The 24,991-nt window shown below is 39.4% G+C and overlaps 1 protein-coding gene across 1 annotated transcript in view; it reads right to left on the reverse strand.

The window, feature by feature from the left end:
- Positions 1-24,991, reverse strand: part of vwa8 (von Willebrand factor A domain containing 8) — a 131,690-nt gene that overhangs the window by 73,368 nt on the left and 33,331 nt on the right. Inside the window, exons 13-22 of the mRNA XM_084724361.1 lie at positions 22,182-22,342; positions 20,860-20,973; positions 18,278-18,470; positions 15,643-15,720; positions 15,436-15,551; positions 15,198-15,295; positions 13,620-13,726; positions 8,748-8,819; positions 6,411-6,487; positions 147-222 (exon numbers count right to left, since the gene is read on the reverse strand). Of these exons, the coding sequence (XP_084580487.1) occupies positions 147-222; positions 6,411-6,487; positions 8,748-8,819; positions 13,620-13,726; positions 15,198-15,295; positions 15,436-15,551; positions 15,643-15,720; positions 18,278-18,470; positions 20,860-20,973; positions 22,182-22,342 (1,092 nt within the window). The remainder of the gene's footprint in view (positions 1-146; positions 223-6,410; positions 6,488-8,747; positions 8,820-13,619; positions 13,727-15,197; positions 15,296-15,435; positions 15,552-15,642; positions 15,721-18,277; positions 18,471-20,859; positions 20,974-22,181; positions 22,343-24,991) is intronic.

The raw sequence follows: 24,991 nt of genomic DNA on the forward strand, positions 1-24,991 counted from the left end.
AAGCCACATTTTCAAAGTTTCATCCTCTTTTTCTGCATTTACTTTGTTAAAATGCTGGCATTTGCCACCACTCTGTGCACAGTTATAAAGTGTTTAATACATAAGCAAGGGAAGAGTGTGTGTGAGAGTGTGTGTTACTAACTAACCAGAGGTGAGTCTTCGTACGTGATGATGCCATCTCGGACTGAAGGCTGCAGGGTCAAAGTCTGAACAGTCGTATCCCTGGAAGAGCAGAAAACAAGGTTATACACACTAGGACTGCAGCTGGTGATTATTTTTTATTATCAATGAATCTGTTGATCATTTTCATGATTAACTGATTAGTCCATAAACATTAGCGTTTCCCAAAGCCCAAGGTGACGTCCTCACGTTAGGTATTCAGTTTACTGTAATTAAAGGACAAGAGAACCAGAAAATATTCACATTTGAGAAGGTGTAGTCTGAGAATTTGGACTTTTTTCTTACAGAATTTATAGTTCTTTATAGGTTACAGTTGATAACTAATCAATCAACCAACTAATTGTTGTGACACAGCCATGCACAGTTGGAGTGTGATACTGTAGATATTCATTTGTAAAATCAAATTGCACTTTTGCTTTCATTCACTCTGTGAACTGATTAGGCCAGCTGCAGCTTGACTTCATGATTTCTCCATACTGTTAAAAATCTTTAATTCATTAATTATTAGACGTCAGATTTCTCTTTTGCTCTATACATATTTTTATTAGCTCCAAAATTCAAGCAACCTGGGATTATTTTATAGTCTTCCTGCCTCCCAAGCTGTTTGAACATGTGTGTGAGTGACAGTGTGTGTTTGAGGCCGGGTCAAATGTGAGGCATCTACACTGAACAAAATGTATATGCAGCACTTTTGCTTTTGCTCCCACTTCCATGAGTTGAAGTAAAAAAAATATCTCAGACTTCTTCTATGAACACAAAAGATTTATTTCTCTCCAGTTTTGTTCAAGTCTGTGTTGGTGAGCACTTCTCTTTCGCCAAGATAATCCATCCACCTGACAGGTGAGGCATAGAGATGCTGATTACACAGCAGGATTATTGCACAGGTGTGTCCCAGCAGACTGCTCACAATAAAAGGACACTCTAAACACATGCACAGGGATCTTGAAGAAACACATTCATTAAGGCTACCAGAAGGAACTTTGATGTTGTGTTGATTTTAGAGCCCCCTGTGGACAAAAGTGGTAGTGTTTCCACTGTAATAACCACAAAATATGACATCAAAAATAAAGTTATCTGTAGAAAAATCTTCTAACTGGCCAGCATGGTACTCACGACTGTGGACTTCCTGTAGTAGCTTTAAGAACTGAACTATTTCATATGGAAGCTCATTTCCACCAGTGAAAGAAAAATATATCCCCAGTGGTTTGTCTTAATTATGGGATATGAAACTTGATATTATGAGATGCCAAGTCATAATTATAGAAGAAGAGGAAGAAATTTATTTATATAGTGCTTTTCACACACATGAATCACAAAGTCCTTTACAGAAGTTAAATAATTAAAAACAGAAAAACAGTACATGAAGAACAAGACACAAAGTAAGTGCATGAATAAGAATTTCAAGAGTCCAGCATGAGGCCACTACTGCTGCAGGCTCCTCTCTCAGGCCACCTCCAGTGTCAGGACGCTCAGGACAGGAAGTGCACGCAAGAAACTTCAAAATAAGATCGTGTTGACACTTTTGGAGGAAGTGGCTTTGTCTTTGATTTATATTTGATTAATCAACACTGTAACGCAAAAAACATTTGCTTCTTAAATGTAGAATACATGATGATTTTACCTATTCTTTATACGTAGTGTTTAACATGGGTATACGTCTGCCAGCAACATTATTGCATTACATCAACTGTCAAAATGGAGTATAAACATCCATATGTCTGTAGCTAAGTTCACAGAAAAACATAACACTTGTTGATTGGACAGTTGGAGCTTCTCTTCCGGTCAAAAAACAAACACACCTCTCATATGTAATTTCATGCAGCAAAGTGACAAACGTTTCATGGAGGAGACGAGTGTTTGTCTGTTTCAGACAGATATTTTAGTCAGAGAACTGTTCAGTACCATCAGGATTTATTATCAAAAAAGTTTTATATCAGACGGCACGTCACACACAGTCCTCATCCCTCACTCCTCTGCTGTCTCTCTCTAGTTCTTCATAATTATGATTAATTGACAGGGAGTGATTAAGTATTTAAAAGTACACAGATGGAACTTGGAGCAAAAAAAAAAATCACACACCACCAAAGTGTACAGTAATACTATGATTATAAAAAGTTTTTATATCAAGTCGGACACGGTGGCAGTCAAATAGCAAAAGTCCGTCACTTGTAGGCAAGTGACAAAAATGCTTGAGTCCTTTTGGAGACGCACAAAAAGTTTATGTCTGGGCCTGACACTGGAGGCGGCCTGAGAGAAGAGCCTGCACCGGAAGCAACCTCAGGCTGGACGTCTGACTTTTTATCTCATCATTGTGACTTTTAATCTAATTATTATGCCTTTTATCTCATATCTCTTCTCATATCTTTTCATCTGATTAATGATGGGGGTATTTTTTTCTTTCACTGACAGAAATGGGCTTCCATAATTTCTATGGAAGGGCTACAGATAGTAATTTCTTTTCCTCAGGAGGGCAAAGCCATGACCCGTCCCCTTCTGCCTCTGATTGGCTTACACTGACATTCTTAACCTAACCCTACTCGATTACTCCTCATGCCTAAACCCAACCAACCCAACCAATGAGGGCAACAAGTACTAACCAATCAGAGGCAGAGTAGAGCGGGTCATGACTTCACCCTCCCGGTGAAAAAGTGTGGTATCTGTGGCCCAATGCGAAATAGACAAAATGTCATTTTTCAAGATCAAAAGTCACATTCTAGCGTGTCCTTTAATTGCGAGAAATCTCAGGCACACCTGTGCAATAATCCTGCTGTATATGCCACGAAGGAGAAGAGCTGACTAACACAGATTCAGACTATTTTTGTCAACAACATCTGAGAGACATAAAACTTTTGTGTTCACAGAGAAGTACAGAAAAGTAGTGGCTAATGCATTTGCACTTCCTGTTTCTGCGCAGTGTTTCTTCAGCTGAACACCATCTGATCAGCAGATGCAGGCCGGGTGTCACTAACTGTACCTGAGTTCAAAAAGCCACCAAACACCAAACGTCTCCCCAACAACTCTGACTCCCCGGCGGCGTCCAAAATTATCCCTCCCTCTTTCTCTGAACATCCCTCCCTCCAGCAGCCCTCTCTCCTCGATATCTCACAGTGTGACTGACCCAGGAGCTGTCCTACTTTCCTTCCTGGCTGGCTGCATCTCTCGTGCTTTTCTGAGCCACATCTCTGTAGGCTTTCAGTCGCACGCTCCCAAAAGCCACACGCACAGACCTTCCTGCCTCTGCTCCGCTCTAATATTAGCTGCTGCTACAGTAGCTAACCAGGCCACATCCACGCTCAGCTCTGCTTCGACTTTCACAAGACTTTGACAAACTGCTTTGACACACACGCAGGCAGGCCGAGAGCAGAAACTGATTGTTTCTACATGTGGATCTGCTGCTGGTGTTTGACCATCGATCCAATCTGATTGCCCGCCGCTGATGTGGGATTGAATTGAATCTTTTCTTCATTACTTCAGTTCTTTGGGTTTGGACGGGCGATGAGGTTTAATGGCGTTCTGTTTGTTGCCCATCTCCCGTCGCAGAGCCATTGACTCTGAAACATTGCCTTCTTATTAGTGCCAAGATCGATACAGGGCCCATCTCTGCCTCTGATTGATCTGAGCTACATTCAACAGCAAGGCTGACTTCACAGCACACAACACACATTGATCTATGAATGAGCACCTCTGACCTAATTTTCCTGAAGTGTGATGGTGTGAGTATTTATAGAGGCAGTGAACCCAAGTTAACAAGGACTTCTTCAAACGGTTCATCTTTAATATGGACATGCGAAGTCCTTGTTCTGGTGAAGCATGGCCTCATTTACTGACAACCAAAATAGGATTTGACACCCTTAGATGGGAGAGAGAAAACGTTGCCTGCTCACATCCTCCCTAAATAGGCTCCGGTCACCCTATTGGAAAACTACAAGAACTTCAAAGAAACATTATGTGATCATTACTCCTGAAAAGCATTACAGTTTTCAAACCACAGGAGACAGAGACAGCTGTTGAAGGAATCTCTCTAGGATCCAACTAGAATAACAGCAGGTTCAATGTTACCGTTGGTGGTTATCAAATAACAACACATCGTAATTGTAAATGTATAATCTAGGGATGCAAGGTCTGTAAAATGTGAGAAAATAGTGAAAAATGTCTGTCCCAGTTTCTCAAAGTTCATGGAGATGTCTTGTAAAACCAAAATATATTCAGTTTAATATGTTAGTAAACAGAGAATACGGAAAATGTCTATACTTGGGAGGCTGAAAACAACATTTTCTCCCATTTTTGCACAAAAAATTACTTTAAATTTAATGAGTAGCCAGATTTATTTGGCAAACAATGCATTCTACTTGCACAGAGACAATCCTTACTGTACAGCCCTGTACGAGATGCTGTGTTAAAACGCTACAATGGACTGAACATGAGACTGTGAACTTTTAATGCAGAAAAATACGTCCCTCGGTTGGTCATTGATAATGAACTTGTGAGCCATTCTGCAGCAGGTGGAAAACTCTACACGACTAGATAAGTTAGATCCACAGGAGTTGTCTGAATGAATGAACCTGAATTGAACTGAACCTATTATGTTTTTTTTAAAAAAGATATTCAGAGAAAGTTGGAGGCGGTGACTCAGAACGGCAAATGTCAGACAAAAGAGAAATGGCCTGGAGCTCAAAACATTGAAACTGGACTTAAAAAGAGAAAACAACTGATGTTTCTTCTCAGTTCTCTTTATGACTTTATGTTAATCAACAACTGTTTTAGAAACCTCTCAAGAATCCAACTGTAGGGTTTTATGGTAATGTTTCTTTGGGCAAGTGGGTCAGAAAATATACTTGTACAGAGACAATCTTTGATTGCCTCTGTACAAATTGTTTTATTTATTAGTGGTTATCAAATAACAAAGACTCAATTTGTGTGTCATGTTTAATCTAGGGCTGCAGCTTTTATAAAATATGAGAAAATATTGAAAAATGTCCATCCAATGTCCAATTTCTCAAAGTTCAGAGAGATTAAATTCTAAATCTTTAAATGTCTGATTTTATTCATCTAAAACCAAATGATATTCAGTTCATGTTAGTTTGTATGTTTATAAATGTAGAAAAGTAGGACACCTCCATACGTGAGAGGCTGAAAACAGCATTTTCTGCCATTTTTGCATGAAAAATTACTTAAAATCATATAGTTTAATTCTTTTCTTATCACTTAAGTTGCCAGATTTATTTGCCTGACATGGTATTCTACTTGCCACAGGCAATCTGGCAATCCTTACTGTAGAGCCCTGAACAAGATACAGTGTTAAAACACCACAATGGACTGAACATGAGACTGTGAGCATTTAATGCAGAAAAATAAGAATATGTCCCCGGTTGATATTAGTGAACTTGTGAGTTATTCTGCAGCTGGTGGAAAACTCTACACATGACTACATAAGTTGGATCCACAGGAGCTGTGTGACTGAATGAAAGTGAATTGAAAAGAACCGATTGTTAGGCAGCAGTAGCTCAATCTGTAAGGACTTGGCTTGGGGACTGGAGGGCAGCTGCTCCAAGTCCAGATTGGACCAAAAAGTATGCAGTGGACTGGTAGTTGGAGAGGCGCCAGGTCATCTAGTGCCCCTGGGCAAGGCACCGAATGCCTATCTGCTCGGGGAGCCTGTCTAAATGCATGTATATGTAAGTGTGCAGCCCTCTCCCTCTGACATCTCTCCATTGATGCATGCACATTCGCCTGTTTGTGCATGTGTGTGTTTTTCAGGCCTGTATGTGTAAAATAACAGAGTAAAAACATAAAAAAGTATGTCTTCTTCTTATGCTTAAAAAGAAAGATATCAAACAGATCAAATGTGAGTGAAGTCATTGGTTGCAGACACTCCCTACAGCTTCTCACTAACACAAACTGTTTGAAGGTTTTTGTACCGAAACATCACAAATACATTTTTATTAATGCCCCAAATTATTTTAAGTTAGAGAGTGTGCAGGAGTCGGGAATTATGTGATACTTTAAAATGCTCATAAAAACACGTTGATGGGAGGGTTCTGGTGGCTCAGTTGGTAGAGCATGTACCCCACATACTGATGCTATCAGTCCTCTGGAGCGGGCCACATTTGATTCCAACCATGTAATAAAGGCAAAAACCCAAAACACTGATCCTCTGGTTAAGTTTTTAAGAAGTGGAAAGTGTTCAGTGTTTGGGTGAAACACTTTGATAACACCTTGGTTCTCCTTACCTGTGGAGCTGTAGGTATTCTCTGGGCCTGTTCAGAAGGTGCAGGAACCGGTCCACTATTTTATTCTTACCCACGCCCTGTGGAAGGACATGACAACAAAACATTCAGCCAGCTCAATTTAATGAAATTACTGTTAACAGCTGCGTTTCAGTCACTGTACAGAGAGACAAAGAGGTGTCCGTTCCACCAGTGGAGAGGCAGGGCTGAGAGGGAGAGCCCAGTGTGTGTCCCTTCAGTTTTGATGCTACTCCGTCCTGACAGGGGCTGTTCTCTGGGGCTCCCACCGGCTTCCCACAGAGCCCGCCTCTCCTGGATGGCTGCTGAGTCTCTCGGCCGCTCTGTCAGACATCCAGTAAGCCGCTCTGACAGCTCCTAATGTCTCGGCTTCGCCCCGTGCACGGTCAGGCACTCAAATTTGCAAATAGCTTCTCCCACTCGGTCTCTCTCACACGCGTGTGTGCTGACATAAACACTCATGCAAAAACACACGCAGACAAGCTCCCCTGGGCTGCTGGACAACATGTCCACTTTCACTCCTTCCTCCTCCTCTCTGACCCGACCAGGGGCACAGAGTGTCCCCGAGGAAGTGCTGCATGTTTCCTTATGCCCGCAGTGAGCCGGTGGGGTTGGAGGGTGACATCAGGGTGCAGCTAGCTTGTTTCATAACCCCCCCCCCCAAAAAAAAAAAAAAAACTCAAGCAGGGCAACATGTTTCACCTAATTTACTGAGACCCATCACTGCAAAAAGGAGATGGACCCCCTCTGCAAGCATGGCAATAAAGTTGGATCCTGACAGTGATCATGATTGGACCTCGATGGATAGAGGAATTTTAAAGGACCAGTGCAGTTTCTTACCACCTTTTATATCATAGGTGTATTATAATGAACTAGATACAGCATGCAAAGATGGTAACTATTCAGTCCAATGAGAATTGCTCACTTGCTGCGTAAGCCAAAAATGTTTTCTGGGTTTACGTCTTGGATTTACAGCCCACTGAATCTACTCCACTAATGTCGAATACTACTGACTACTGATCAGCCCAGTTTGTTTGTGCATATCCATGACTGCAAGCTGAGGGGCCTGTCATTCAGAATTCTTGAAAAACCTTTTTTTTTTAAGAACTTTTATGTCTTCATGTTTTCAGGTTTATCACATTCTTGTTCTTTTTCAAAATGTGACAAATGTTCAAAGATGAACTGGTGAAAATTTTAGCGGTCAAAAGTCACAGTCAAAGTGACCTAATGAAACACATTTTTTGGCCATGACTCAAAATTTAATTCGCTAGTTATGGCAGACTTACACAAACCACACCTAGAAAACACATGAAATGATGAGGTGATGAGATTAATACCTAAAAGCTCAAAGGTCAGCTTCACTGTGACATCATCATGTTCAGCTCTCTATCAGTCCTCTGTCCTTCTCTGTAAAAATAGTCTCTAAGTGAAAACAGCATGTTTCTACCTGAAAATTATTCACTGGAATCACATGTAGAGTGAGAACTTCCATTTGGCAAAAATACAGTTAATACCTTTTATTAAATTCCTTCAAAGTTACAGGTCAATATGGTGGTAAGTTCCATATTAAATTCCTTCACAGTCTTCACTACAGACATTATATGAGTGTGAACAGACATGGATGTAAACTGTAACTTGACTGGTGGGTGGAGACAAACAACTGTGAGACAGTTATTCTATTTTCTGACTGCTCTGTTTTATACGACCATTGACAGGTGACTTCTCTCTCTTCTTAACCGGCCACTAGGGGCCACAAGTGATCAACAGCTGCTTCAGGTTGAAATCTTGTTTCAGCTCGGGACAACATATGTGGAGGTCATGTTGATGTTGGAGGAACTTCGGAAAGCTTCACTGGTTATATCTGGCAGTTTTGGTGGCATTGCAGTAGGTGCTTCACCATCTAATGGCTGGTGAGGATCTGCGCTCTACTGAGTGACCTCTGCTATTTGAGTGCGTTTTCTTTTTGAGGTGTCTGGTCAACAGTTTTACAGATGTCTCTTTATAGCAGCAACATCCTATTTATTTTTATATGTTACATCAATGCTTTATATCTACAGAGGGAACAGGTGGTCTTCCATGAGGGTCACCATGTTGCACCATCATGTTTCTATAGTAGCCCAGAAAGGACAAACATAACACTGGCTCTAAATATGGCTTTTTTTGCAGCCACTATAAGTTTTCCTACATGACTGGAAGGGGATGGTGAAGTGAAGTGTTTGCAATCCTCAAGCTCACTGCTAGATGCCACTAAATCCTACAGACTGGTCCTTTAAGTAAAGCAGCATTATGAATGTTTCAAATTGTTTACCATGTGTCACTCACCTGGTTGCCTACTAACAGGAGGTGTTCTCCCAGCAGAAAGTCTTTCAACATGTCCTCCATCACCATCATGTGCTGCAGAGAGATTCAAAACAACAGTTTAACTGACAAATAATTCAAGGAACAGGAATTCTGATGCTGACATTAGGGAGTGAAAACCAGTCCCATAGATATATTGGCTGATATTCTTTGTTTCTATGTATTACCAATAGGATTGCAACTACCGATCATTTTTATTAGTGAATGATCTGCCAATTATTTTCAAGATTAATCAGTTAGTCATTCAGTCAATACAATAAAAACAGTGAAAAATGCTCATCACAGCTTCTCAGAATCCAAAGTGACATCTTTAAATCACTTCTTTTGTCCAACAGTCAAAAACCCAAAGACTCTTCATTTACTGTCATGAATGACAAAGAAAAACAGCAAATCCTCACATTAAAGAAGCTTGAACCAACACGTTTGACATTTTTGCTTGAAAGAAGAGATTAATCGATTATCAAGACAGTCGGGAAATAATGTTCTCTCAAACCACTAATCAACTGACTAATTGTTTCTGCAACACTTGTGACAAAAATATACATACACATATGTATATTCATAGTATATATATATATGCTATACTGGTCACAGTAAAATTTAAATATTTTTAGGGACTGAATTACGGCTATTTGACATGAGGCTACAGATACCAATCTGTTCCCAGGAGGGTAAAGTCACGACCCTGACTATTCTGTCTTTGATTGGCTAGTTCTTGTTTCCTCCTTTTCTGGCTGTGATTGTTTGATAAAGGAAAAATGTGTGACAAACAGCATTATAATGAAGCTCTAGTGCTGCAGAGACGCCCTGACCTACAAATGTCTCTGTGCAGATGGAAGAAAACACGTTTGTCGATACAGACCTCAACAAATGTCACTTCATCATGATTCTAACAGTTTTTTTCAGTGAAAATTAAATGTAATGTAAAAATTGTAATATTCCACTAATCATGAATCATTTTGCAATCACATCTTTAGAATCTGTTAAAAATAAATATAGAAAAATTTTTGAAATAAGAAAAGGATCAACTTAAAAGAAATAGAATAAAATAAAATTAATCTGAATTATGTTTTTGTAAATAAAAGAACTTTTCATATCAGGGTATACTGGACTACATGAATGCTGATACCAATAAAGCTTTGATAGGCCAGTATTGGCCAATAATATCAGCTGGCTGATATATCGGTCGACTCTCCTAATTAGTTTCGAACTGTTCTTCTACTCTGAAGACAGAAAACAGGTCATTTAAAAAGTGGGGCATCCTCCTTGCTCTCATCTGATCTCACCCTCTTCCTCTCTTATTTCAGTCTCCAATACGAGCAGACGGAGGAAAAAAAGGGCAGAATGAGGACAGAGAGAAAGAGAGCAGCAAAGACGTGAATCTGGGTCACATGGCGTCACCAGTATTACCAGAGGACATCAGAGTGTCGTTTCATTAGCCGGTTCCTTCACTGGGATCAGACGTGACACACCAACATCAAAGTTTCACCTCGCAAATCAAACATCTACCTTACAGGGGTGTGTCATTTTATCCAGACCTGATGCACGCAAAATTCTCTTCCACGTCGTCTGGCAGCAAGAAATCTGACTTCCTCCTGACTAAAATCAACTCAAATGAATGTATGTCTGAACAGAGCAGTGACTGATAACGTACATATGTTAATGTATTTCTGTAGAGGCTGCCACTGACAGTCGGACCTGAAGCTGGTCAGTATAGTCAGGTGGATTTATGTTAACACAATCCATGAACATTATAACAAACTAAAACACTGTATTTACAAGCACAGTAGCTTAGAGGGTGCTACATTTCTGGGTTCACTACTAGAAGTTAAAGGGTAATTTATATACTTTTAAACCTGGGCCCTATTTTTTTCATATTTTGGGGTAAAAAAGGTACAAGAAGTACAAAAAGTTTTGGAACTGGTCCAGTAGATCGCCTCAGCTGGCTCAGACAATGCCGGCTGCAGTGGCTACAATGAAATCCTTTAAGGCAAATGTCCTGTTCAAAGTACGTCAAATAAAAGTGCTTGTTTTTGTTATATTGCCACCATACTCCCTTAATGGAGACATTACCTTGCAGAACAAGGGAGCTGCTGGTCCACCACTGCCTCCACCACTTAGTTATTGTGTGACTTTGTGATTTTAAAGGATTAGTTCAGATTCATACTTAAGTGTCAGAATAACAACCTGAACCTGTCAGCAGTAGATGTTCTTAAAGTATTACACTGCAGCCTGTTTCACAGCTGCTGGCTGAGAAACCTTTTTGAACCTATTAATCATTTAAGACAGGGGATGCACAATAAACTTTGGGGGGCAATAAATTATCAGCCGATAATGGGAAATTAATATGATTAAGCTGTAATAATGTCCCATTTGACACTTTATGACAAAGTATTTCATTTGAATTCTTAGGCAAATTGTTCTATAAAAATTCCAAGTGTATTCGTGAAGGTTTTTTTTAGACACTTCAATAAAAAATATCAATGAATGAATGAACATTTGAAGAGTCAGAACTGTTCTTTTGTTTTTGTAATAATAGTGATGTCAGTTAGATTTGATTCAGTCAGAACTGTGGAAAATTGAATCATCCATCTTTGCTCACTTTTAGTTCTATTTTTACTGTATTTCAAACATGTTAAAATAAAATAAAATAAAATATATAGACAGGAAAACAAAACAAATGGAAATGACTAGAGCTGCAGTGATTAATTGATTATTTTGATGATCAATTAATCGATTTGAGTAATTTCTCAGCTTCTTAAATGTGAATATTTTCTGGTTTCTTTACTCCTCTCTGACAGTAAACTTTTAGTTCTGGGCAAAACAAGACATTCGTGGACGTCATCTTAGGCTTCAGGAAACACTGATTGACATTTTTCACCATTTTCTGACATTTTGACACAACTAATCGAGAATATAATCAACCAATTAATTGACCATGAAAACAATCGATAGTTGCTGCCCTAAAAATAACTGAATATATTTAGCTAAATTTCTTTAATAACATCCATGATACCTATTTCATGTTCAAACAGGGAGGAGGATGAAGTGGAAGAAAAAAGATCATTCATCACATAGAAGCAAAAATAATGAGAAAATTGCAGTTATTTCAGTCCATGTGTTGTTCATCAGTCAATCATATCTGTTTAATATCTTATTGTGAAAGATTTGTTTAAATTATTTAATGATTTATATATCTTCATTTCTTCATTACAGTTGTTCCATTGTTAACTCATTTGACGGTGATACACTTAAGCATTTGTCCTCATCAACTGTTTGAACATACATGTTCCTCTGAGTCATGTTTACTTTCCCTCATTTGGAAGAACCTTCAGATACTGTTTGGTAACGGATGATTTTTTGCTTTGAACATGATTCAAATAGTTTTGAAGTCGGCCAAATCACTTGTAGTGCTCTCAGTGTGATGAAGACTTTGTTTGCTGGTTGTCTATAAACGGCTATGTTTATAATTCTTGTGACTCTTTTCTGAAAGATGAAGACTGGTTCTGTGTCTGTTTTGTATGTTTTCCCCTACACCTCCACACAGTGGCTGATGTATGGAAGTATGAAGGGCTTCATCTGAACCTTTCTTACCCTCAGGTGTACATTAACTACAGGTTATACAAACTTCTTCATAAAATATTTCCCAGAATTAGCAGTCATCTTATCGGTATTGGTCATAAGAAGCAGGTCATTATTGGTATAAGCTGAAAAATCCATGTCGTGCATCAGTAATTTAGACCCAAAGATATGTAAAAATAGGACCTAGGTTGAAAAATACCAGAATTAATCTTTAAAGTTGCATTTAAAAACGTGAAGATGTAAGAAAAGTCTGCCTAAATGTACTGGCTGTTGTTGAGAACATGATTCCAATTTGGGTTGCTTGTGTTTTTCTAAAAGCACAGTGCCGCTAAACGCTGCCAGCACAGAGGCGAGGCCGCTGAAGCGCCGAACATGACGGAGACAAAAGTAGGACTTTAAGAGTGAGTGGAGTTCTTGGAGTTCTGCCCCTGCTCACACATACAGTCCACACACTTGGACAGGGTGTGACTGTCGTACTGCCGGACTTCCTGAAGGAGGTTTTTCACCAATTCCATCCTGTTTGAACAGCCTGACTCTCTGAAGGAGCGTGACGTCCGTTTCTGTCCATTTATAGATGTGCTGCACTGATTTTGCGTGACCTCTGCTCTTCGTTATAATGACCATGACTACAAGCTAACCACAAGCATTCAATGAAATCAACAACTGGCATCTTTCTGCTGTGTAAACCAATGCAACACAGTGCTGCATGTAAGGCAGATTGCTTTCTTATCCAATAAAATCCATCAATAACAGCAGTCAGAGGTCAGTCACAGTGTACTGACTGTGATTAGCATCTATGAGACTCAATGTATCTGAAAAGAGCCCTGCAGGAACAACAAAGAGTATGGCCATGGAAAATATCTACTAATACCAGAACTAAAAGCAAAATCCTTCATAATGAAATAATGTCACACAGTGCAAATAGGAAACAGTGATATTAATAATAACAAGGAAGAAAGAGGAAAGAGACTGAAGGCAGAAAAAAGAGAAAAGCTCTGAATATTGTGTGGTGAAGAACACGGGCTGCTCTTTCTCAGTTTGAGAGAAAAACAACAAAACAAAAACAACGGATTATTATTTATTGTTCCTAATCCCACTTTTTTTGCCCTTATGTGATCAAATCTGGGTCATGTCCTGGCCCTCTTTCAAAATCACAAAAGGATTGGTGAAATGTTGTCCTGCAGCTGCAGATTTGGTTTGGACAGACATGTGTCTCAGTAAGTGTATTTGGCTGTAGGTTGTGTGTGTAATTACCTGTGGATTATCGTAGAAGAGAACATCTGGAACCTTGATTTTCTCGTTGGGGTTGTAGACGGGAGCAGACACAGCGCCAATAGTCAACACACCATCCTTTACCATACCTACAGAGACACAGGAGAGACGGTCACTGTGTGTGTGTGTGTGTGTGTGTGAGACACTGGGGATCTTAAACAGTCTTTTGCTCTTCAGTCTCTTCAATCAAATTTACTCATGTATCCCTCAACCCACATTTTGACTCACAGTCTAGAGACTTGACTTATTATCTTGACTTATTATTATTTGACTTAATCAACTAATAAATTATCGTCAACTACTTTGATAATTGATTAATAGTTTTGTGCCATTTTCTAAGACAAAAATGTCAAAATTCTCTGATTTCAGCCTCTTAAATGTGAATATATTCTGGGTTTTTTTTCACTTCTTTGACAGTAAACTGAATATCTTTGGGTTGTGGATAAAACAAGTCATTTGAGGACGTCATCTTGGGCTTTGGGAAACACTAATCGATATTTCTCACCATTTTATAAACCAGTTTTCTCAATTGATTGAGAACATGATTGTGTAAGTAATACACTGACTGTGGTTAAGTACCTCAAACCACCCCACAAATAGAAAATTTGGACTATCCCTTTAACCTCTAGACTTTACCACAACTTCTGTTTTGCTGCTAACAAACTGTCATCTTCAAATTTCAATAAGAAATGACAGGGTTGTTGCTCGTGGCACACATCAATATTACTGTCACTTCAGCAGAGGAGGCAACATCTGACACCATCTGATAACTGAGCTGAAACAAACTGTGTTTAGTTCAATGTCTCAAAACATTTTCCAGCTGTTTTTTTCCCCCCAAACTTCTGGACTGATACAATGGAAATGTGCTCAGTATGATTTCACAAGCAAAACGATTATTTATTCAACTTCACTGTCGCTTACTGTAGATAACTACATAAAAGATTTGATGTAATCTTATCTAGTCATAGCATTATAAACAAACTTGGTGCTGAACATGAAACTCACACAATAAAAAAAGCACTAATCACACACTCAAATGATCTTTTTTTTGCTCCAGGTCAGCACCTGTCATTATAATGACAGCATGTAAGGCAAAGCTGTTTTGGTTTTGGTTAAACTACAAATAATTAATTTGAAACATGATATCTTAAAAGAATGAATTTGAAAATTTTTCATGGACCCTGGCAGAGTGCAAGAAGCCCTACCTTATTTTTATACAACTTGCAACCTGGAACGTACAGAAGTAGCACACCATCACCTTATCTTATCTTTGATATCAGTATTTGTGCTTCCCACCATGAGCATGACATCAGAGGAATATGGCACATGACAGCGCTTGTGTGAGGACTGATTTTAACACACTGATATCAAATGTAGGAAATGTTCTGCCTGATAAGTGGAAACAGGGTTTATATAGTAATATCCATACTGAGCCAGCAGGTGGTCTACCATGGCAGTCTAAACCAGGAAAAACATGAAAATAGCAGCAAAACGAAGGAAATCAAATGTATTTAGAAAGACTAGTTGAGTAAATCTTCCAGGTAGCTGCCTGGAACTTACAGCTGAAGTCACGAGTGTCAGAAGGATCTGGAGTGTCTTGTATCGAGCAGTTGGTGAGGCTTTTTTCAAGAGAGGCTCGGGCCAGACTGGGCAGGAACCTGAAACACACATTCACACACTTTAATAACTGCTGCACACAATAACACAACATAAAAATCAACTGGCTTGTATGGTACCTTTATAAAAAAAAATCATGTTAACAAGGAATTTGAGTGCATATTTGTGTATTTGTTTGAACCTGGAGAGACAAGCCTTATTGACAGCTTGAGCGATGCTCTCCTCGGGGTACTGAGAGAGACGGCGACAGATCCTCAACAGCTGTCTGGTGGAGAGAGAAGAGGCCAGAGACTGCGCCTACAGACACGCACACCATACACAAATAAATGAAGTAAGACACACACATGTAAACAAACTGGTAAGATCACACACACACACACACACTTACCGTGGGGTCGTTGTTTTTGCGGAGGCTGTGTGTGAGGTGCAAGAGATTCTCTGCTGCTTCTGCTGGAACATTTGGAGTCTAAAAAGTGAGAGAAAAAAGAAAGAGAGGAGGACGGATGAAGAGGAAGGTACTCAGAGGAGGAGAGGAGTGAATTTAAGCTAGGTACAATATATAATAATATAGAAGTACAACATCACAGAACCAAATTGCATTTTTAAAAAAAAGGAAGAATGTGTAATAAAACAGCATTAGAATGAGGTACTGCGGCGCTGCAGAGATGACCTGATCTAAAAATCTTTAAATCTTCAGAAATTCTCCAGTTAAAAGAAAACATATTTGTTTGGTACAGACCTCAATGAATATCATATATAATAATAGAATTTTCTTTTTCAGTGAAGCTTTTATTTAAGCTACAGAGATCTTCATCCAGAATTGTTTTGTTTTACTCGATGAACTCTCAGTTTATTATGAACAACCAGCTAGTTTGTGGTCTATCTTTCTTTCTTCTCTACTAGAAAGTAGTTCCCTTAAAGGCTCCAAAGAACATCAAATGAACAGGCATGTTAGTGATTGCTGAGTGGTTCACATGCATATCATGTGAAGGCAGCGTGTCTATACTGTCATACTATCAAATAAAAGGCAAAAACGCTGCAACAAATCTTCAAAATATTAAATAAAAAGTCAACACTACAGCCTGAAGATGAGCAGCTCTTTTAAGACCCCAAAGCAAAAAGCTTCATTACATTTAACCTAGTGACTTCAGAACTTCATGGAAAGTTTGCCTGAGCTCATAGTGTCAACATGCCTGAGAGCAGCCTGAGCATCAGCAACCAAATAATGCAACACAACATCCCAGTGAAGAGCCAAACAAGGTGTGTATGTCACTCTGTGTGGAGACAAGCTGTTGAACACCACACCTTACAGCGTCGCTAACAAGTCACTATTTATTTGGAAAAAGCTCCTGTCGCTGAGCTCCACCGTCGCATCCTCCTCGCTCAGAATAAGAACTTGGAACATGTTCCAGAAGAACACGTTTCTCATGAAATAGCCCCCGCACAAAGCTGGCAAGTGTCCCCTCCCTCATCTCCAAGTATCACTCACACATCACAGACAGCGTCCAGGGTAGAGCAGTGTTCATATTTAGATGCCTTCATGCATGTGACAGAATCATTTGCCTTTACAACAGTCTAATTCAAGCACTTTTTTAAGCATTTTCAGTTACGTTTTCCAGCACCTTACAGCTGTGATAAATGATATATTCATACACATAAACATGCTTAAGATATTTCAATCAGATGTTATTGTGCTATAAACAACCAGTATTATGTTTCATGAGAAAATTCTACAGAAAAAATAAAACAAATTCTCTGATTTCATCTTCTTAAATATCTCCTGGTTTCTTTGCTCCTCTCTGACAGTAAACTGAATATGTTTGAGTTGTGGACAAAACAAGACATTTGAGGACGTCACCTTGGACTTTGGGAGACACTGATCAACATTTTTCACTACTTCCTGACATTTTATGGACCAAACAATAATGAAAACAATGGTTACAGGAAAGACTTGGAAAAATAGGTCCAAACATGTGGAGCACATGGACGTATATCCGTCACCTGAGAGGCAGCGGGGAGACATGATATTTGCACATCTAATGCAGTGGATGAAGTGTTTATTTTCAACCTAACCGGAGCTGGTGATTGCTGTGATTGAGTTTTAGTTTCTGCTCAGTTTGAAGTGTGTTTTACGGACAAGCTCGTCTTAGTTCGGCAAAAGAGAGAAACTTGGATTCAGAAGGTGGACACTTTATTAAGGACAACTGGTGTAAGAATATTTTCTTACCTTACATTTTTGTGAGATTATTTAGTTTTTTTCAGACTATAAAAGCTCAGGGCCCCTGACAGCTATAATGTTGCCACTTGTATAAACTTTCCTGCTGAGACTACGAGAGGATCGAACTTGTTTTGTGGGTGGTGAGGGCGTCAGTGCTGTAACCTACATCACTGATTTTTCTAACATCTTAGTGGACGTTTCCATTTGAAAACCAACGATAGAGTAGTCCAGAGTAAAGTCCAACTTTCAGTACTATTGTGAGACATAAAAAAATAAATCTGATGAGGACATTTTTTTGCATATTTTGAGAATGAAGTTTAAATGTCAAGAATAAAGTTAAAACACTATTTTGACTTTATTCTCGACTAAGGTCAGTATTTCATATCACTGTTAGTGGGGGAAGAAACTTCTGAGTTGTTCTGATTTTTCTTTGATATCATCAGTTTAACAATAGCTGATTAATTTCTTTGATTATTATTACTTAATCTGAGTTTACGTAGAAATGACTTCTTATATAATAGTTAAGATTGATGCACATGTACACAGATGTACGTATGTGTGTGTTATGTTATGTTATATTGATTAATCATTTTTATTGTTTGTGAAGTAAGATGCACTTCCTATTCATTTTGTATAAAAAATGCAATTTGGTATTTTGTTTCTTTGGACCACTGTATCACAATAATGTTTGCACCAACATGTTACTGGATTGTTCACAAATGTATTAATTGTCCACAGAGCTGTCAGCAGAGCAAGAAAGGTGTTCTTCACGAGAGTTAAGTGTGTGAGTGTGTGTGTGTCTCACCAGTCCCTGTATGAGGACCATCTCCTCTGCTTTGGCCAGCGGGGTGACAGTGTGGTAGAGGAACATAGTGAGCAGCTCTGGGCTCAACCACTGCTGACCTCTGCTGCTGCTGCTGCTGTTTGTACTGGAACCCACGACTGGTGGCTCTGCCAGGGCCAGCACCCTGAACGATGGATGGATGGGGAGGATTGACCTGAAAATACACACAGACACACACATGCTGGATAAGAGTTACATACCAGCAGTGGAAGATACACACAGGTGAACATCTGTTCAGCCGTGTTCAAGTAGATGTTGAGTGCAGGTGCACACGGCGTTTGTCACGTGTGTGTGTGTGTGTGTGTGTGTGTGTGTGTGTCCCACCCGATCTGTGTCAGGGACAAGAGCATGACTTTTGACAGCTGGCTGTGTAATCCTCTGATTCAAGAGGACAGCGAAGTCAATTTCCATCACCGCACAGAGACACCCACACTGATACAGGATATATTTACTTGAACGTGGGTGGAAGCGGGCGCTAAACCATCATCGTTATTACTGGATGAGTGTGGGGAAAGACATTTCATATATGAAGATATCAGAGGAGGTTAAAAAGATGAAATATTTGTCTTGTTTGTCTCTGAGTGACACGGTCTTCCTTCCTGTCTTCGTGTCTCTCCTCAGGCTTGTAGTGTAGTCAGTTACATAAATCACTCATTCTTAAGAACTGGGACAAAACCATATTTTGAGGGGGTTTTGCCTTAAACTCTTCAATTAGGCTGGAAATTTATTTTTTTTTAATAATAATAATAATAATGTTTATATAATTATTTTTCATTGAAAAATTACTTTAAAACCGAGATAATTATAATAGCATATTTATATATACATTTATATGTTATCAGTAGGCATTGTTAGTTTTTTTAGATTTTGAAGGCTTTTAGCACATTTTTAAATAGTTTGTGAATTCTCGTCTGGAACAAAGCTGTTTTCTGGCACAGAGCAGGTAGAGAAATTTAAAAAAATTAAAGTAAACCAAAAAATGTCATTAATTACGCAGTTTATATAACCTAATCCAAATCTGGTAAATGGAAACAATTTCACCGATCCTTTGTCGTCAGACGCCAGAACATGTGGTACAATTTTAAATCTGCTGCTATGGGAAACAACATTAACTTCTGGAGAAACAGGGACATGATCTGTAACCTTTTATGCACTGCTTTGAGTAAAACTGGGCTGCGTGTGTCTTGTTTTCATTGTGGGGTGGGGCTGAAAAGTTAAGAGGTCAATAGGCAGGCGGGAGTGATCAGAATGTCAGCAGGAGTGGTTCAACGCATCTGTGGTCCTGTGCAGACCTCCAAACACACACACACACACACACACACACACACACACACACACACACACACACACACACACACACAGACAGTGAAGAGAAGAGAAGGCAGCACATGGTTATACACACACACATATAAAATAAAACACACAAGAAGGGATTTTATGACTGAACTCCAGCAGCCTCACACTCAAGCTAACATTAGCTCTCCATTAGTAGGAACAATTAACGCTCTCTGGAGGCTCAGACGTTCTCACTGCTCTTCTTCTGAGATCCTTTCCATTCCGGGAAGCATGAGGAACCAGAGCTCGTGATAGATTTGTATCTTTATTTATTTATTTTTTTATTTTATCGCATTTTCTATATGAAACTGTGAGTTTTCCTCCATAAGGGGGCGTGGAGATGATGAAAAGATATATCAAGAAAACGTAATACTGTACTGTATTTCACTATCAAATCCTAGTGGACAAACACAAACACTCAAACACACACACATGCACACACACACACGCACGCACTTTGTCTAAGCCACAGGAGTGGAGGAAGAGGAAGTGGGTTTATTTCAGCCCAGACGCCCCACCACAAACATCCTTCCTGCCAGCTTAGGTGGGTTTTTAAGACAACTACACACACAAAATGTGCATCTACACACACACACACACACACACACACACACACACTTCTCATACAGGGAACAGTTAAGGTCAAGATCCACAATGGTCATTCACACGTAATACATTAAATCCAAGCAGTAAAACAAAATGTAAAATGTAGTCTTACAGTTTGCAGTATTTTGGTGTCTAATGAGAACTTCAAACTCATGAAACTATGACTGGAACTGGCCTTTCTAGATCATATTTTTTTTTTATTTTCCCCCCACAACTGCAGAGCCAAGCATTCCTTTAACTTTGAGCTATTTTCAGTCTGAACACCTGGTGAGCCTCCCGTCCTCACAGGAGGCTCAGAATAAGTTAGATCACGTGAAATACTGGTCTAGAAGGGGGACAAACACACAGTACTCGTCACTGTCCTCTTTATTTATGTGACTTTTAATCCCTTGTAAAGACACTGGCATTACAAATGTGAATGTCTCTCTTCCTGTCATGAGTTTATGTTGTCAGGGAACACCACTGTCATGTTTCCATGTTTGATGCAAACAGAGATTCAAAAATACTCCAAAAAGGTTCCTGACCTTTCCCACACATAACCCTCTGTGTGCTGACCTGTGTGTGTGTGTGTGTGCGTGTGTGTGTGTGTGTGTATACCGTACCTCTCTTGCAGCTGCTGGTCACTGAACTGTAGCTGTTCCTTCAGTGTCTGGTATCTGTCCCACCTCAGCAGCCTGGTCCCATCGTACAGATCCAACTCCCTGTCATGAAGTAACCTGGGACACAAAACACAGTGGAATGAGCTCGCAAGTGTGTGTGTCTGTATTTGTCATTTCCGGCACCGGCACCCTGCAGAGCAACAGTGGAGAAATACAGAAAGCCAACACAGAGTACAGAAGATAATACTATAGATCAGGCTGCCTGTCTATATTTAATTAAAGTTATATATATTTCATGATGCATAAGCGTAGTTTGGAATAATAAGTTTCTCTACTGTTGACACTATATCTTTGTGTCCAAGGGGCTATTTTTATTGTCATGGGGACATCATTAATTTTGATTGCTGACAGCATAACCCAGTCTATTTTTCTGTTTCATTAATTAATAGAAAGTCCATCTAAAATAACATGTAACAGGCTAAGATAACCATGTATATTAGACTGTAACGTGCATGGAATCATGGGATTTTACACGACTTTTCTTTGTTTTGATATCAGCATTATACAGCGTATCAGCCGTCAGCTGCCCCGCTCTCTAAACACTGGCATCAGCCATTGAAAAACCCACACAGTTAATACAAATAATATCACAATTATTAATATCACAGAGCCTTCTAAAAACACTCCATCTGACCAATCATCACAGCTTCCTGAGAGTTTCACCACCATAGCAGTCCCCCACTAAAACATCAAACATGTACATCTCAGCGAGCTGACTCAATGTTTTGTTTTATTTATTATAATGTTTTGCATTTGTAGGGTTTTTTTTTATTATTTTAATCACAGGTAAGAACGCAATCTTTGACACTGTTATTGACATTCAGCAATGCTAAGTGCACTTATACTTTATAATTTTGTGCTGTTTCGACTGAGTTTGAACTCCAAAAAGATTTTGCTTTGCAGGAACACTTCTTCATTTATAAACAAAGCAGATTTTGTTAGAGTTTTTCTACTTGTGAGCCTTTTTGGTAAGGTTACATAGAACACTCAGTGTAGAGTGCAGTTTTATTCTTCCTGGGATGAGTTGCCTTTGATTTTCACGACTTATCTAAAAAAAAAGCAACTTTCCTTTGCAATTTTCACTTGCTCGCCCAATTTCACTGCAAAAAATGCCTTGAAACAGCAAGATGCATCGCAATTTCTTAAAAAAGCTGCCGTGACATCAGGCATTTTAGGCCGCAACAAAAACAGCCAGCGAAATCCTGGAGGGAGTTTAAAAATGACAGAAATCATGGAAACTGTTTATTTTTAGCAAACCGCAGTACCTCGACAGCACAGCCAGGGTTCCCAGGTTGACCCTGTGTATACCGTCCAGAAGCAGCAGCTTGCCCTCGATGGCAGCGGTGACGAGTGGAGACGGCCTCCACGCTGTGTCTCCGTTAGGGAGAGTGTACCTCTGCTGGAGGAGATCCCTGGCTGTCATGTCCTGGAAGTGAAGCGGGGGGATATAAGGGATTAAGAAAACTGTAAGAAGTGATTCAGTGTGTTAGTAGGTTTATTATCACGCAGTAGAGCTTGATAAAGAGAAGTGAGATTTTCTTGCAGTCACACCACATTTGGTTCCCAACCTTTTTCCCTTAAACCCCTTTTCTATCATCACAGACTGATGACTTCTGACTAAGTGACATATGATGTGGATTTTCACATTATATTTAATGTAAAACAACAGTACAGAAGTGCAGTCATTCTAAAGAACTGGGACAAAATAGTATTTTGAGGGAATTCTGATTTTTACTCTTCAATAATGCTGGAAAATTGATTTTAAAAGATCAAACTCTTGGCTATTAAACCTTGTAACCTCAAATGTGATTAAAATTTTTATACAGAGTTGATGTTTTATGATGTTGACAAAACTTTACACTTGTTAATCAAAATACACATTTTTAAACCATAATTCTTATTTAGCTTTGATTTAGAAGGACTACAGAGTTGACATGTCATGGTTGAGACACATCTGATAGAAATATTATTTAATGAATTTGTCTAAAAATATAACGTTTACCAGTTCTTGAGCAGTGTTCCTGCCTTTTTAAATCAGGAAGTGAGACAGGGGTCCTTAGGGTATAGCTAACCCTTTTTATGCCTGATTAAATCATGTTTTTGTAAAAATCTGATGGCGTTGACAGAAATCTGGGACACAACTTTAAAGGGTCAACATTTTCATTAAAAACTTCTAAAATATTTATGATTATAACAGCACATTTTTACACCTCTGTAATCAGTAGGTATTGTTAGTTTTAGATTTTTTTCTGACACAAAGCAAGTTTAGAAATTAAAGAAAGTAAATCAAAACAAAACATTTCATAAATTCTATATATTTTGTATATTTAAACCCTTAAAGAATTCACCCAAAAATGAAATTAGAGTGTTGGTATTCATAACTTTTATATATTAATATACTACAATACACCACTTCAAGAGATAGTTCAGCCAAAAATGAATGAAGTTCGATCATCATCTACTCACCCTCAGAACAGAGCATGCCTCCATACTGCTCGTCTGGTGTAATCCAAGTCTCCTAAAGCCCTGACACCCGGTTCAGACGGTGAACATGTGAACATGTCTCCAAGTTAATGATCTACAGTGAAGATTCAGGCTAAAAACATGGTGGAAATGAAGTCTTTCAAGTCAACTTGGCATGTTGGGGCTTTAGGGGACTTTGATTACACCAGACAAACAGGATGGTGGCATTTTATTTATTTATTTATTTATTTTTTTTTTTTTTTTTGATTGTTGTCATTGTTGTTGACCATTAAAACTTTTAAACTGATCGGATTCTGCAACACTGTTTTTCTGGGACGTATGAAGGTGAGTAGATAAAGATAATATTATAGAGATTATTATATAATATTTTTGGGTGAACTATCCCTTTAAAATCAAGACTGCCCTACAACCTTCTAGAGGCTTTGGGGGGGTCAGGACACCCAGGTTGGGAACCAGCGCTCTAGATTTCCAGTTTTTTCTCCTTTAACTACGTCCCCACATGATCTGGCCCTGCTGCTAAATTTGATATATCTGCTCTACAGATAACAGCTAATGGCACATTTCTGTTTGGGGGGAAACGTCTGTGGAGCAAAACTGTCATATTCGCTATCACGCTACTGTGTCACGGCAGAGACGGAGGGTCGGGGAGGGAACACAAGCGTAGTTGCACAATTTATTCCAGGCAGTGATGACCGAATTGCTCCACAGCAAGAAGGCTTTTTTTTTTCATGAAGTCAAAAACAGGCTCTATATTTTCCATTTGGTGCTGTCATGAAGCAGAATGAATTAAGGGGAAAATTAGGTGTGATTACACCAACAGCAGGGACGACCCATTAGAGGTAAGAGATAAATGGACAGATTTATTTAGCCACAACAGTAAGATCAGACAGGCAGGGGCCGGGAGGACGTCATGGGTGCTCAATTGTCCGTGCTGCTCTGACATTCATAATGTTGAAGCTTCATTAATGGGGTGACTGCTGACAGAGTGCCTGGTGTCCTCAGCCACAGGGACAAATCACTCCTTCTGTCCCTCTGTGTTTCTGGTACCTAATCAACATCATGAATGCCTGTCTGCCTGCTTCAAATGTGAGCAGACCTGAGCAGAAAAACAGCAGTCTGATTTGCTAACCTGAAGAGCATCAAAGAAGACACCAGCTATCAAGAGGAGTATTTTCACCAGGCTCCAAGCTATACGTTGCACCAGAGGTGGTGCAGACAATCAGCGTCCTAGGAGGGAGGGCAACTAGGGGCTGTGGTTTTAGGTGTGACCACAGCGAGAAGTGTCCATAGGAGCAACTTGTCTTGAACAAACAACAGCTCCTGAAGAGGTTAGCATAGATACTGTGATATCAGTTAAATCAGAACTGGAGAGTATTTCTTCATTGAAAGAAGAGCAAAGAACGCCAATGAAGGCTTTTCTCCATGAAAAAGATGTTTTCATTCTTCTTCTGACTGGCTTTGGTTCAATGAATTGATCTGGTAGGTTGAAGTTAGCCCGTGCTCGACGTGATAGACAGATGGTTCATCCAATCACCTGCCAAGTGTTTTTTGAAAGTGCCTGCCCTTTTCCAAACAATTTATATGGACATCT

Source organism: Lutjanus erythropterus, chromosome 8, assembly GCF_056507025.1.
Source record: "Lutjanus erythropterus isolate fLutEry1 chromosome 8, fLutEry1.hap2, whole genome shotgun sequence".
NCBI lineage: Eukaryota > Metazoa > Chordata > Actinopteri > Lutjaniformes > Lutjanidae > Lutjanus > Lutjanus erythropterus.